Genomic DNA, 13,882 nt, shown 5'->3' on the forward strand with positions numbered 1-13,882 from the left:
CTGGAGCGTAGAAGAAGAAAAACAAATAGAAGAAGAAGAAGAGGAGGCGGAAGAGAAAGAAGGGGCGTGGGGTTGCGCGTCAATAATGGCTGCTTACTTAGTACGGTGTCGCAATAGATTATACGTTTTCTTATTGTTATGCCCGATTTGTATCTCGGCTTTCTTAAATTTAGAAGAACTAAATGAGATGAAGTATGAGATTCGGATTCTACCTGATCCTGTCATCATGGGGCAAGTAAGTGAGGTTATTTAATTGGTGCTAATGATTAGCTCAAGCTACCTTTCGACAACGGTTGTTGGCTAGGCTAAAATGGCTTGTAGAAAATAGAAGCTTTGTCTATAGACTGTATTCCTTTACTTTACCTCTATTAGTGTGTTGTGCTGTATTTTTTTGTTTTGGTTAATGTGCCTCAGATTGCAGCAACCACTTGACAGCTGTCACAACAGAACTTACACTAAACAACAATCAATTGTCAATGTAATATCACACGGCGAAATATTAATCTGTATCACTGTTTCCCCGTAGACCAAGACAGATGAAGTCATGATGGTGTCCAGCAAGTTCAAACAACCGTATGAGTGTCGACTTCCAGCCCAGGCAGTACGCTTTCACCAGGACTCGATGTCAGATTCTGATTCACAAGGGTACACAGGACCGGACATTCCTGATCTACTCAGCCCCATGCGAGAACCTCCGTGTCTAGTCTTGGTTGGTGCATTTTTAAAAACAAATTTAACTAAATAAAAATCAGCCGGGATAGTCCCCAACCCACCCGTGATCCTAATGAGGAAAAGATCGATAAAAATGGATGGATCAATATATGGATGCATAAATGCATTACCCCAATTGGATTATAATTTGACACTTATTGTTATGAATAAATATGTCTGTATTAAACATTTATCATGAGAAATGAACAGTTTTGTGTGTTTATCTTTAAACATCTGCTTTTTGTTTTCTCCCACAGACAAAAGATTGGTGGACATATGAATTCTGCCATGGTCAGCATATCAGACAATACCACCTTGAAGGTAAGAAAATTGTTTTTGTATAGTTTTCTTAAGGCTGTTTCTTAGATTTGTGTTACTTCTCAGATTCTGAAATCAAAGGGGACGTCCTCATCCTGGGCTACTATGAGTCTGAATTTGACTGGAGCAATGAAACCGCAAAGGTAATGATTATTCTAACTGATGAAAATTTACAGCAGTTACTTATAAACTCATGGAAGATTTTGTGATGGTGTTCCAGGCCTCCAAACAGCACAGAATGAAACGCTTCCACAGTCAGACTTATGTCAACGGATCAAAGTGTGACATCAATGGAAATCCCAGGGAAGCCGAAGTCCGGGTAAGACTTTTAAATTGACATTCAGCAGACAGTTTATTACCCAAATTTTTTTGGCCCCCTCAGTTTGTGTGCGAAGACGGTTCTGGAGACTACATCGCCCGAGTGGACGAGCCGCTGTCGTGTCGCTACGTGCTAACCATTCATACCAGTCGCACCTGCCAGCATCCCTTTCTGCGACCTCCGTCCACTGCCAAGCCGCAGGGGATCGTGTGTCAGCCCGCACTAAGTCAACAACAGTACATGGATTATGTCAAAGCTCAAGTCTGTGAGTTCTCAGTAAACTTCAAAATGGGCACAGTGATGTCGTGTAGCCAAAACATTTTGTGTTTATAATTTATCACTAAAGCAGTGAGGATTGCTCGAGATATAAAAATGCTTGTTTTAGTTATTTTGTTATGAAAGTATTTGTATTCTGACTTTTTTTTTTTTAATTCCCAGCTGACACAAAGAAAAAAGTAGCGCAAATCTCAGAGGAGCTGAGAAGTCTTGATGAGATGTTGGCTGGTAACGAGGAGGCGAAGGCACCAGTGGAAGGACCTGCAGAAGAAACATCACCAGAACCAAGCGATGACCAAGACCAGTCAGACCAAAAAGGTGCATATAAGAGTTAACAATCTGTCACATGTTACTTGTTATTGAGCTTTTTAATTTTGTTTTTTTTGTCCCTTGTAATTTTTTTACAGATATTGCCGACATGTCTGAGGATGCAGGGTTAGAAGACCTGGAGGATTCTCAGTTTTGGGAGGGAATTACAAAACCTGCAAGTTCCAAATCAAGCTCTTCTCATGAGGAGAGTGAGGTACCCATTTTGTTCTTTAATTTTACATTTATTTATTTGCATAATAAATGCTTGGAATTGTGTCATGTGCATACTAGAGATAAAATAGATTCACACACCTATTTGCCATATGTTGTCCTATTTTTGCTGTTCTCTGATTTTTTTTTTTTTCTGGATATTCATGCTTTTCCCAACATTACAAAAAACATACACATTTGCTTTCACCAAATGTGTGAATGTGATCATAATTGTTTGCCCCGTAATTTGCTAATGACAAGTTCAGGGTGTATGATTTGCCCTAATGAGGCACAAACTCAATTGAAAATTAATAATATTAATAGACCGCTAGAGGGCGTAGTTTGACCTAAATGTACTCCTCTGACCTGTTTTTTCTCAGCAGACAGTCGACGATGGCTTGAACTCAATTATTGACAATGAAGTCATAGATGACGCGAATGAAGGTACATTTTATTATCTCACTTCTAGCACGTTGATTTATTGTGTTAAAAAGCTTGGAATGTGGAATTTGTGGAATGTTTCAGCTGAAAACTTCAACTTTAAAATCATCACTGACCCGTCAGACCTGATGAAATTTGTCCAGCATCTCAAGGAGAGTAACAGAAAGGTTGGTGCTTTTGTACACATCAGCACCACGTCCGTTTTTGTACCACCTGTATGTTCCATTTCTACTCTGCGTTGGTTTCTATGTAGAAAGCACAAAACCGAGAAAAGGCGCAAGCGGAAGAAAGGCGATCCTTGAATCGTGGCACCGACGACGAAGAGGATGATGAAGATGAACAGCTGCTGCAGGAGTTTAAGGAGGAGATGGCGGATGTTTCTGTGCCAGCTGATAAGACTGATGAGATAAAGGAAACAATGCAAAAAGAGTTTGACAACATCATAGATGAGGTCAAAGATTAAATGAGAATTTGAATTATTTTTATTTTATTTTTTTTACAGGTCACCGCAAAGAGGGCTGACTTTTTAATTTTTTTTATTTTTATCTGCAGGCACAGCAAGAATTGGATACGGAAGGGCTGAAAGGGGAGTTTGATCGCACACAGGCGACACAAGCGCTAGAGACGACGCTCGATAAGCTTCTTGATCATCTGGAGGAGAAAGACGAGCAGGACCCGGAGCAGCAACCGACACAAGCTCAAAGAGCCAACGACCCCACCCGGGGCAGCCCCAGCTTGGCCCCAAAGCAGCCCGGTAACCTGACTTGGCATAGTCATCACTGAGTTTCTCTGTCTCCATTTTCGTCACCTTCCTCCCATTGTGCACGTCAAGATGTATGTGTTAATATTCCATCCCGGAATAGACACACACATGGATTTGATACAGAAACAGTCAAAGCTCAAAAAGTAATTACCAATAACAAATCACTGCTAACATGCCCAACACCTCAGGATAAGCTTCTTAGACACAAGTAAGTCTTTTGCCGACTTTAACCAGCCCGATTATCCGTACGCGTGTACACTACTTTAAATCCTGAACATCCTCTCGTGCTTTCTGTCTACATGGAGGGTTCTTGTCTCTGACAGCCAGTTGTTTGTCCCTCTTTTGTCTCGTCACCCCAGACCAAGATGCCGATGACCATGTTAAGATCAAAATAACTAAGTATAAAACAGGCGACAGCTCTGATGGGGAATTCAAAGTACAGGAGTTGAGCAAAGGAGATCCCCAGTGGCAGCACATAAAGGACGTGGTTAAAGAACAGCTAGAGAAAGCAGGACTGAAGGCCGAAGGTATGAACGGGGAGTGGTCTCGTAAATAATTGTGGAACTCGTAAACTTTATGACTTTGTCCTCCCTCCTTTCTCTCTCTAATCATTTTGCTTCTTTAAACTACTCATAAAAAAGAATCAGATGACTCAGATGTTTCTTTACTTTTTTCCCTTTGAGTTATATATTGGGTGAATTGTTGGTGAATCGGGTGGTCAGACGTAACACCAAAAAGTTGTTGCGTAGTTGGACTTTGGCACGGGAAGCCTTCTCGACACTTGCCGTGAAATGAAAGTCATCCATGTGTGTGTGTGCTCTGGCAGTCATCCATTTGTCATTGTAAATGTGTTGCGTTGCAGGCTGGGTAGTTTTTTTTTTTTGAGTGACTGATTGAATTTAATAGGACAACCGCATATTCTCCTGTTTGCTTCTCTAGGTAAAATTGAGGTGAAGATCTTGACGCGGAAAAATACAGAGGAAGGGGATCAGTGGCTGACCGAAGAAGACACAAAGTCGTTCCGAGAACTCCTCATAAACCTCCTGGTAATTTTTTTTTCCCGACATGAAGCAGCTGTGCTTGTGTATCTTTTCAACATTCATAGAATTAGCTCTCAGACTTGTAATTTTCATAATGTATGAAAGTAGTGCTAATTTTTTTTTTTTTTAAACATGTATATATACAAGACTGGAGGCACAGAGGAAGTTCACAAAGAGCAAAAGCGACAGCAGGAGTTGGAGAACAACTACAGGTTTGTATGGGGCGAAGGCCAAGAGGAGTCCCAGTCTTCCAGCGACTCGGATGACGTGGATTTGTGAGCCACGTTCGCTTCGGCTATTTTGCGAAGATGTGTTTCAGTGGTAATCAACCATGCGGGGAGACTCTTGAAGGACAGCCCCCATTGGGCAAAAGGATTTGTTTGTTGATATTAAAGCACGACCACATGTTTGCACCTTCGGGGAGCCTGTCTGGAGTCTGCAATCTATAGCGGGTACATAGGTTTTTATTGGATGACAGAATCACTGTCGGCTCTACTTGAATGGATTATGCATTTTCCCTTCTTTTCCAAGATGACTGCAAAAAAACAAAACAGGAGATGGACAATGTCTACCTTTTTATACATCGTGCTGCCTATTTTACATGGTAGTCACTCATGTTGCCATTCACAGGTGTGCAATGCAACACTTCAGCGCTTGCACAGGTCATTTACCTTCTTCTGTTGAGTATGAGACAAGGGATGAAACTGTCAGTAAACACAAGTGTACATTATACACGCTGTGGAATTTCAGGATTTTTAAACAAATGCTTCCTTAGGGTTCGCATATGTAATTGAAACTTAGCATAGTTTGATTTTGTTCTATCACTGTTTTTTTAGTAAGCAAAAACAACAATGCCCCTGAAATATACCAAAAATTGCCTGTGTATGTCCAGGCATGCAGGTCATGGAAATCAGAAATGTAATCGACGCAACTGGACTCTTCTAAATGTTTCACATTTAAAAAAAAAAATAGCTTCATTATATATGTATAAATTATGGCTCTATCTGTATATAATTTTTGATTTATTCTCTCGTCGTAGCTTTTGTGTTTGTTGTGTTGTGTTTTGGCACAAATCCTAGTGGCCGCTTCAAGCTGAGTAATAAGTGCAATCTTGATACAAGTCAAGGGTCATACAGTAGGAATAAATAATTGGCCGCCTTTCACCTCTCCACGAGAAATAAGACCAGAAAGGTATGTACATGATCATAGAATTTGTGGATTTGTATTCCACTTCATGGCAGAAGAAAAAAAAAAAAACACTTGGTCCACATGAACTGTTTTGGATGAAAGTCTTAAAAATAAAAGTCGCTCTGAAATCCAGTTTACACACAATTTATATATGGAATTATTCCAGTCCATGTCATTGACAGCTGAAAATGCCTTTGGATGTTTCAACAAAAAAAAACAGAGGTGACAGATTGGCTAAATTGAACCTCCACTACACTCTAACTATAAATATATATGTATAATATATTTATCATAAATATGACATATATATTATTTATTTATTGTTTGTGCCTTCTTGTTTTATTTTCTTGTGTTGTTTACTTGTATGTTGTGAACTATGTCTTGTCACCGTGGGATAGTGGGAACGTAATTTCGATCTCTTTGCGTGTCTTGGCATGTGAAGAAATTGACAATAAGCAGATTTTGATTTTGACTTTGACTTAACGGTACAGCCAACATGAGGCGGATCCGAATGACGTCACTAAGCGGAAATATTTTTCCTGACCACTGCCAGTGTTATTTTGCTGTACTTTCAGTTCTCCGTAGCCTTTAGGCAAGTGTGGCGCCGCTTGTCTCTACGTTCGCTGCCGAACATGTGTCTTTCCCCCCGAGCATTGTGAGCTGGGGCGCACGACTAATATATTTTCTGGCACATTTGGATAAACTTCTGTCGCTTTAAAAGCTAGCCGGTCAGCTAACTCGCTTTTTTAGCATATCCTCGTGGCTCCGTTAAATCACACGGGGGTGATTTGTGGGGGATAATTTGCTCGTACTCTTTCCCCTCGTAGTATGCCCTGCCTGGTCATTTTTAACGTGGCTAGCTAAGCGAAGTAATATGTAATCTTGCAAAACTGAGATGTAATGCTAATGCACTGTCGCTCCTCTGGGTGGTCGTTACATTCCGTGAGCGTGAAGAAAAGTGCTGCTATGGTGTCTCCGTTACGTGTTGCTAGTAAGTACAATAAACCGCACCTTTCAGAACTGGGAGTTGTCAAACACTCGACGTTGGCTTATGTGTTTAACGTGTTCTTCCGCTTATGTCTGCGGTTTCTCTCAAGCACTTGGCTGACGGCGACACACCTGGCCCAGCATGAAGTTCCCGGTGTCCAGAATCTCCTTCTGTGTGGGTTTCCTGGTGGGATTCTTCATGCTCTACCTGTATCAAGGGCAAGTGGGCTTTAACAAGAATTTCTCTGTGCAACCGATTGGCAAATTGGTTGAACAACTCCACCAGCAGCATGAAGAAGACAGCAGGTGGAAGAAGGAGAGGTCTGCCCTCTTCAACCTTAAACACCCTCATCATTCAGGTAAATGTGCCTCTTTACATCATAGTGGTGGTTCGAGTAGCCAAATATTTTACTCAAGGAAGAGTATTGTTACTTTAGAGCAGTCGTCCTTAACCGCAAACTACTATACTATTAAATATACAGTATTTTATTTTGATTTATTCATGGTCACATTCACTAACTAGCCCGAAGCTGCATTATAATGTTATTTATTACCAACCTGCAGGACCTACTCAGTGTTTCCAAACTTTGTAGGCACATGCTTGTTCAGTACATTTTAATTTAGGAACTTTATTTGTTCCGTAGCCGAACTCTTTGGGGTGAACTATTTATTGTTGGTACGGACCAGGTGGCTCCCAGCTTAACACGGACAACTAAAGTCGACTAATCTTGTTTGTATCCCCAGATTCATCCCTGCTTCATACCTTACCTTCAATTGTATAGGTGTGCAAGTTCTCTTACGTGTCCGGCTTGTCCACAGTCTCTGACAGGCCCGGGAAAAATAACATATCAAGGATGCTTTTGTCCTCATCTCTGTTCTTTCCTAGTTTTGATTGATTGAAATTTTATTGAGCCCTGGGGTTGGGGAAATTCAGGCCCCAGCAGCATTCATACCAGTTGGGGCACGTGCAGATGGTCACCATGGAGCAGGCACGGCGAACGTCGTTGGTTCCGAATAGCACGATGGAGCGGACTTCCCACAGGGGTCGCGGCTGCGAGGCCAAGGTGAGGGACCCGGTCAGCGCCGGCCGGATGAGCAAGAGGGCCGTCGTAGAGTCACGCCGGTCCCGACCCATGTGCGCAGCCATTCCGGCTCCCAGGGGGGAAAAAAATTCCGATCCGAAGCGATCTGCACACGCCGAGGTGCGGTAGAAGGCACCGGCATCGCCGAATGGACAAATAGAAAGAAAGAAAAAGGAGAAAAGAAGGAAATAAAGTGGAAAAGAGAGAACACTGCTGGGAGGCTGCCACTCACCAAAAAAAGAGAGATTACTGTGGAGACTAATGTAAATTTAAAAAAAAATAAAAACCTGTTCCTTGTGTTTTTTTCAGATGAGGACAGCAGCATGGCAGATGAACTGTACAAAAAAGTCCGTGTGCTTTGCTGGGTGATGACTACTCCTACCTCCCTGGAGAAGAAGGCCCGCCACGTGAAGGAAACGTGGAGTCGGCACTGTAACGTGATTGTCTTTGTGAGCTCTGAAAGCAATCACGACTTCCCAGCTGTAGGTTTGGACACAAAAGAGGGCCGCGACCAGCTTTACTGGAAAACCATCCGAGCATTCCATTACGTCCACGAGCATTACGGCAACGACGCCGACTGGTTCCTCAAAGCGGACGATGACTCATATGTGATAGTGGACAACCTTCGGTGGGTGCTTGCAAAGCACACGCCGGACGAGCCGGTTTATTACGGTCGGAGATTCAAGCCCTACGTCAAGCAGGGCTACATGAGCGGCGGCGCCGGCTACGTGCTAAGCAAGGAGGCTCTGCGGCGCTTTGTCCAAGGATTTCAAAACAAAGTGTGCACTCACACCAGCTCGGTGGAGGACCTTGCGTTGGGCCAGTGCATGGAGAAAGTCGGGGTGCTGGCAGGAGACTCCAGAGACACTTTACAACGGGAGACATTTCATCCCTTCGTTCCTGAGCAGCACCTCACTGCCGAGTTCCCAAAGAGCTTCTGGTATTGGAGCTACTGCTACTACCCCATCTCATTGGCAAGTATAGAAATTCCGCTTTGAGAATTACCGGCGAAGTAACCGTCGTGAATATGAGCGGACCTTTTGGTTTCTTCTCACTGACTAAGCACACTAATCAAATCGTTCCTTCCCAGGGTCCAAACTGCTGCTCAGACTTGTCCGTGTCCTTCCACTATGTGCACAACAGCAACATGTATTTGTTGGAGTACTACACCTATCACCTGCGTGCCTTTGGCTACAAATACCGATACCGGCCTCCCACCCCGCCCGGCTACACCCGCGAGCAGTCAGATGCTGCCGTTGCTGCCGCGGCTGCTGACGATGTCGCCGACAAAGAGAACAAAGATGATTCTCAGGTAAAAGAGCAAAAAGAAGGTGTAAATAGTGAAAAGAGACCAGATGACTCCCTGCCTCCAGCTGCCAAACTGTAGGACCATGTGGGTGGGACAAACTATTGGATTTATTCATGAAGAATCTGTTATTTGAATGAAAATAACCGAAAGTATGAGACTCGTCATGGGCCTCACCTTTGACATTTTTTTTTTTCGAGTTTGTCAGGTCAAGTCAGCCGGATTCAATCAGATAGCCACATTGTTTTTGAAATACAAAAAAAACATTTTCTCTCTGTGTGTTCACCAGCTAGAGCTGTGCCATTGTTCAAAACATTTTTCAAGATAGCAAACCCGGTTGGGTCTCCATGTCAAGACATTTGTCATGGTGGCTGCTACACGCCTTGCGTCAACTGGAGCAAGTGTCACATAGGATGAATGACCAACCATTGTTCACGAGATTCATCCGTGACCTTAACTCTATTCAGTCCTCTGAGTTCTGCTTAGAGATAGGCCTTTGGATACATTTTTCTGTGCAAAGAATTTGGGACACAGTCTATCTGGCAACCTTTAAATATTAAATCAGCTGACCGTGACATGTCGTATCAGGTCAGCAGCCTTGCCCAAGTAAACAAAGTGAGAAGGAAACGGAACAAAAGATAGCAAACCTGAAGTTTCATATTTAAAAACACTGACTACAATGAAATAGATGACATATATATATATATATACATTTTTTCTTCTTGCCTGAATATTGAAGCAGCAAAGTTGAAGCTTTCCAGCACTTTCCACCGCACTGTGGTGTTTGGGTTTATATGTCGCCCGTGAGCCTTTTGTCAAAATAGTGCACCGGTAATGGGTAATTCTAATTTTAGAGGGATGTTATCCAACTAATCATTTGAAAACAGAAATAAAGTCTTGCATATTGAGATTTATACCTTCCCCTCAATAAGTCATTGTTGACAATTGTCACTGTGGTGACAAAACATCCCCCCCCCCCCCCCCCCTTTTCATCATTGTCCAGTTCATTTTACTATACCAGCATAGCAAAAGGAAATTTGTACTGCCGACAGGGTAAAAAGACATTTTGACACTTTAGAAATGGTACCAAGCAGTTCAGAAAAATTACATTGGATACTTTAATGATTAAAAATTGACCACCCCAAGTTGCATCTTGTTTTCTGATCCGACGAAGGAAACTCAACGTTCTCGTTCCACAGCAGGCTTTCAGGATGTTGATTTGTCTTAGGAGGTTAAGCAAACCTTTCCACTGGTGCATTCTTCCAAAGAAAGGAGGCCGCTACTCAATGAGCCTCAACAAATGCTTGATTTGTGTTAAAAGGACTAACTTGGACTAAGCAAGCATCACATTGGTTGCTTCTCACCGCGGTGGGTATGTTGACATGTGAATTTGCGATGTAACGTCACTTTGAGGGTAGAGGTGAAGCCTTTCCAAATGATGAGCATGGCCTTTGCATGCCAGTGCTTGAATTTCACTCGATTTTCTGCAATGTTATGAATTGTAACAATAATGTGATTGACATTTTTTTTTTTTTTTTTGCTTTTGTACGTTGTGCATTTTAAACTGTCAAACCGAAGATGCTCATTCTTAAATATAGTGACGTGGCAGATACTTTTTTTTTTTTTTTTATGAAAACAAATAGAATTTGTTAGGTATCTTTCCAAAAGAATCCCACAGTTTCATTTTTGCTAAAGAAAATTTTTAAGACGGATTAAGACTATACACAGCCGCACCATTTGAACAATCGTTTAGGGGGTGGTCTATTTTTCTAAATGTAAGCGTACATCTTGTCATCAGCAGTTTGTATTTTACTCATCAGCATCCATATAATTTTTCTTTATCCCTTCCCAAAGTATATTTCTTGAGTACCTGCACCTTCCCAAGCCATTTCTGTTCAGACAAAAACATTTTTTTTTTCCCTTAGCCATCAAAATTGCTTTTATTTTCTTGACAATCCAATTACATTAAAATTGCTCTTAAGGGAAAGGTGTACAGTACTGGAATTATGTTTGCAATGTATTTATAACTGCATTAATGTTTTTGGAATTGAGTATTTTTTTAAAGTGAATGTGTGGTCAGGCTATTTGCAGCCACTGGTACTTTAATCACTATAAATAAATTGTATTTGATTGTATATGTATGACTTTTCTTTGATTGCAAATGCAAAACTGGAGTGAAAATGTCCTTGATTTTTTTTTTTCTTATTTGTTTTTTAGTTTCAATCTAAATACAGTTATTAGGCATTGAGTGCATTTCAATAAAAAAGCAGAGACTTGAAATGACATTGACCAGCGCATCTGATTGGAGGATCTTCACCTCAGCTAGCCTTTAATTTGCCTCGCTTCCCTTTCGGACTGCGGGAGATTAATTCGCTGGCGGCACAGGGCGAGAGCGCTTTCATGTATTTGGGTCAAAAACAAAACCTGGTGAGGGGGATGAGAAGCGAGCGGGTCAGACAAACAAAACTGCCATGGACTTTCCCCCACGTGAATCAATATTCCTAACCTCGTCTCTCTTGTGATTCATGGGGCCAAAGAGAAGAGCAAGCTGAAAAGACAGATGAGGCCGAAAGAGGAGGAGGGCTCTGGGATGTCCTGTAAAGGAAGAGAGTCTCATTGGCGGCTCGGCAGTAGATAGTTTGGAATTTGAGGCCAACCTCTAGAGAGGTCAAATAGACGAATCCTACATTCGGTCTTCTCCGTCTTACTCCAGTTTACACTGTGGATGCTGCTTTGGAGGTAGGTAAACTATTGCAATCTTTTTCTGCGACTATATTTGTACTATTTGTATGATGGTCCAAATAACTCAAATCTGCTCATTTGGAGAAAGTTGACTGCATGTGTTTTGTTTCTTCAGTATCTTTAGTGGCAGCAAAATGATGGTCTCCAAATTGAAGTGGCTGATTGTGGTTGTCCTCCTGTTAAATGAACAAGCTCTGTGCAAGGTTCAGCCTCCTCCGTGGTTGCCAGCGAGAGGCATTCTTGGAGCTGGAGTGACTGCCCAACTTTATTCTCAAACACAGCCACAGTTTGGTCTGCAAATTGCAGAAAAGCCTAATTCGGAATTCTCACTGATCCCCGCAGACAAGAGCCTGATTTCAGCCAAACGTGTGGTATCCGTTCTCGAGGCAAAGCTACAAGGGAAAATTCCAGATCTCCACAATGAGAGGAATCTAAGGTGTGAGGATCTGCTGTCTGCCAGTGGTCTTGATGACCATTTATCATCCAGGTTCTCTCAGGAGCTTCTAGCTCTGTCTTTGGTGCCAGTGCTGGCAGTGAGCGGCTGCCCGCAGGAGGCGCACACCCTTGTGGTCAAGCTATATGGCCTGCTGGGGGTGGCTGAAACCAACGAACTCCTCCTGGAAATGGAAGACCCGATCCAAAGGACCAAGTCACCATCTGAGCCAACAGCATCCACTCAGGAGAGCGAACAAGCTGAGCACCACCTAGATGCTGTCATGTTTAATATTGACCAGCTGGCCACGGCGGGGAAGCGTGTGGGACGAGCTAGGACCAGGCAAAATTGCCACGGTTGGATCCCGGTTAACGGAACCGTGCTTCTTGGAGTCGCTGTCCAGGAAACTGACGGTCCGCTGGAGGAGGCTATGGACGCCTGTGAGAAGATGGGGGTCACGTGTGCAGGGGTCACAAGCGGTGTGCTCCCTGGACGGTACCAAGCAGTGTTCAAGAAAGGCAGTCGTATCTTACCGTCTCAAGCCGCCGACTGTTGGATCCATCATTGTGAGGCAGAGCTTTCGGCCACCGATGCTCGACGGCTGCGACGTGACCTCCAGATGACATGTATCAACCAAAATGAGGAACGTGTGTACAGAGTGATGGAGTGGATCCCCGCAGTCAGTACCCTCTACAATTTGGGCACAGCTATTTATTACGCATCGGTCAACTGTTCAGAAACAGCCAAAGAAAGAGCCGTGCTGACTGCCGTGGACCTCGGTACGGACGCCCTCATGGTCGCCACGGGTGGCGCCGCAGGCGTGGCCGGTTATGCTCTCGGGGCCGGTCTTAAGACTGGCGCCAAGTACGGGGTCAAGCACCTACTTGGCTCCTTGAAGCGTCAAGACGATGTGTTGGTCAACCAGTCCGGAGGGGAGGAGGGCTTCTTTACTGTACCATAAGCTAAAAGAGGCACGATATTCCGTGATGTCCTCATTATTACATTCTCGTTTCGTGTAGTCCTTCTTTCCATGTCGTTAAAAGTTCAGGGCAGTGGTAGTCGATCACTTTTGTCATCCGGAAGTACCTTGTGCCAATTGTTTACGAACATTGTGAAACTGGGAATATATGACACATTATGTTGGACATTATAATAAACTTTATTAATCATTTGAATTTCCTTTTACACACATTTTGAAAGATGTTGGATCATCAGCTAATTTGGAGAGATGCTAATCTGTTGTGACTTTTGTTGGAAACCAACAACAAATTTTGCTTTTTTTTTTTTGTTGCCACTTTCCCATCCCAACTCTTCTCAGTCACAAATAAAGTCCAAGATGAAATGACCTTCGTACAGAGTTTCTGTGTCAAATGTTTTTCTTTGTGACCTAATTGTTCCCATTGGGTGGAGCAAACTATTACTAATTGTTCCCATTGGGTGGAGCAAACTATTACTAATTGTTCACATTGGGTGGCGCAAACTATTACGAATGGTCTTGTGCTGTGGGAAAAAAAAATGCGACACCTAGTGGTTAAAATCGCTCCCGAGTAGGGTTTTGAATTAAATACTACTATAAATACTAATATAATTTCCAAATTAAATACTGCATATGTATATTTGAAAATGTAAATGACACAGGTTGTTGGAAATGTTGTACATTAATACAATATCTTGAAATAATTTACAAGTGAGTTTGTAAATACAGCTTGTGATAGTGTTTAGACGAGTGACACATCCAACATGGCGGTTGCGCTGAC

The 13,882-nt window shown here is 42.7% G+C and overlaps 3 protein-coding genes across 5 annotated transcripts; all 3 read left to right on the forward strand.

The window, feature by feature from the left end:
• The first annotated feature begins 35 nt into the window (after positions 1–35).
• os9 (OS9 endoplasmic reticulum lectin) lies at positions 36–5,707 on the forward strand. Of its 3 annotated transcripts, none has more exons than XM_049732464.2 (15): positions 39–235; positions 527–709; positions 969–1,032; positions 1,096–1,172; positions 1,250–1,348; positions 1,412–1,613; positions 1,787–1,942; positions 2,032–2,147; positions 2,527–2,587; positions 2,669–2,751; positions 2,838–3,035; positions 3,137–3,338; positions 3,707–3,874; positions 4,287–4,393; positions 4,535–5,707. In XM_049732464.2, the coding sequence occupies exons 1-15, from the start codon at positions 86–88 to the stop codon at positions 4,664–4,666; spliced, it is 1,998 nt and encodes a 665-aa protein (XP_049588421.1). In that variant the 5' UTR covers positions 39–85; the 3' UTR covers positions 4,667–5,707. The 3 variants fall into 3 exon arrangements, with proteins under 3 accessions (XP_049588422.1, XP_049588421.1, XP_049588420.1); XM_049732463.2 differs by having other exon boundaries at positions 40–235; positions 2,524–2,587; XM_049732465.2 differs by lacking the exon at positions 3,707–3,874 and having other exon boundaries at positions 36–235; positions 2,524–2,587.
• A 130-nt stretch (positions 5,708–5,837) lies between these two features.
• Positions 5,838–11,085, forward strand: c1galt1lb (core 1 synthase, glycoprotein-N-acetylgalactosamine 3-beta-galactosyltransferase 1, like b). The gene is made up of 4 exons (XM_049732475.2): positions 5,838–6,566; positions 6,673–6,921; positions 7,954–8,618; positions 8,735–11,085. The coding sequence occupies exons 2-4, from the start codon at positions 6,705–6,707 to the stop codon at positions 9,029–9,031; spliced, it is 1,179 nt and encodes a 392-aa protein (XP_049588432.1). The 5' UTR covers positions 5,838–6,566; positions 6,673–6,704; the 3' UTR covers positions 9,032–11,085.
• A 144-nt stretch (positions 11,086–11,229) lies between these two features.
• On the forward strand, positions 11,230–13,482 carry apof (apolipoprotein F). Its single transcript, XM_049732474.1, has 2 exons — positions 11,230–11,689; positions 11,808–13,482. The coding sequence occupies exons 1-2, from the start codon at positions 11,676–11,678 to the stop codon at positions 13,084–13,086; spliced, it is 1,293 nt and encodes a 430-aa protein (XP_049588431.1). The 5' UTR covers positions 11,230–11,675; the 3' UTR covers positions 13,087–13,482.
• Positions 13,483–13,882: the final 400 nt, after the last annotated feature.

The sequence above is a fragment of the Syngnathus scovelli genome, chromosome 11 (assembly GCF_024217435.2).
Source record: "Syngnathus scovelli strain Florida chromosome 11, RoL_Ssco_1.2, whole genome shotgun sequence".
In the NCBI taxonomy this organism is placed as follows: Eukaryota; Metazoa; Chordata; class Actinopteri; order Syngnathiformes; family Syngnathidae; genus Syngnathus; species Syngnathus scovelli.

Excerpts from the sequence above, each read along its gene's own strand:
- os9 (XM_049732463.2), top strand. The coding sequence starts at position 86 with ATGGCTGCTTACTTAGTACGGTGTCGCAATAGATTATACGTTTTCTTA. Across the intron at positions 3,339-3,706 it reads CTTGGCCCCAAAGCAGCCCG|ACCAAGATGCCGATGACCAT; the intron begins GTAACCTGACTT and ends TCGTCACCCCAG. Across the intron at positions 4,394-4,534 it reads AACTCCTCATAAACCTCCTG|ACTGGAGGCACAGAGGAAGT; the intron begins GTAATTTTTTTT and ends TATATATACAAG.
- c1galt1lb (XM_049732475.2), top strand. The coding sequence starts at position 6,705 with ATGAAGTTCCCGGTGTCCAGAATCTCCTTCTGTGTGGGTTTCCTGGTG. Across the intron at positions 6,922-7,953 it reads TAAACACCCTCATCATTCAG|ATGAGGACAGCAGCATGGCA; the intron begins GTAAATGTGCCT and ends TGTTTTTTTCAG. Across the intron at positions 8,619-8,734 it reads GCTACTACCCCATCTCATTG|GGTCCAAACTGCTGCTCAGA; the intron begins GCAAGTATAGAA and ends GTTCCTTCCCAG.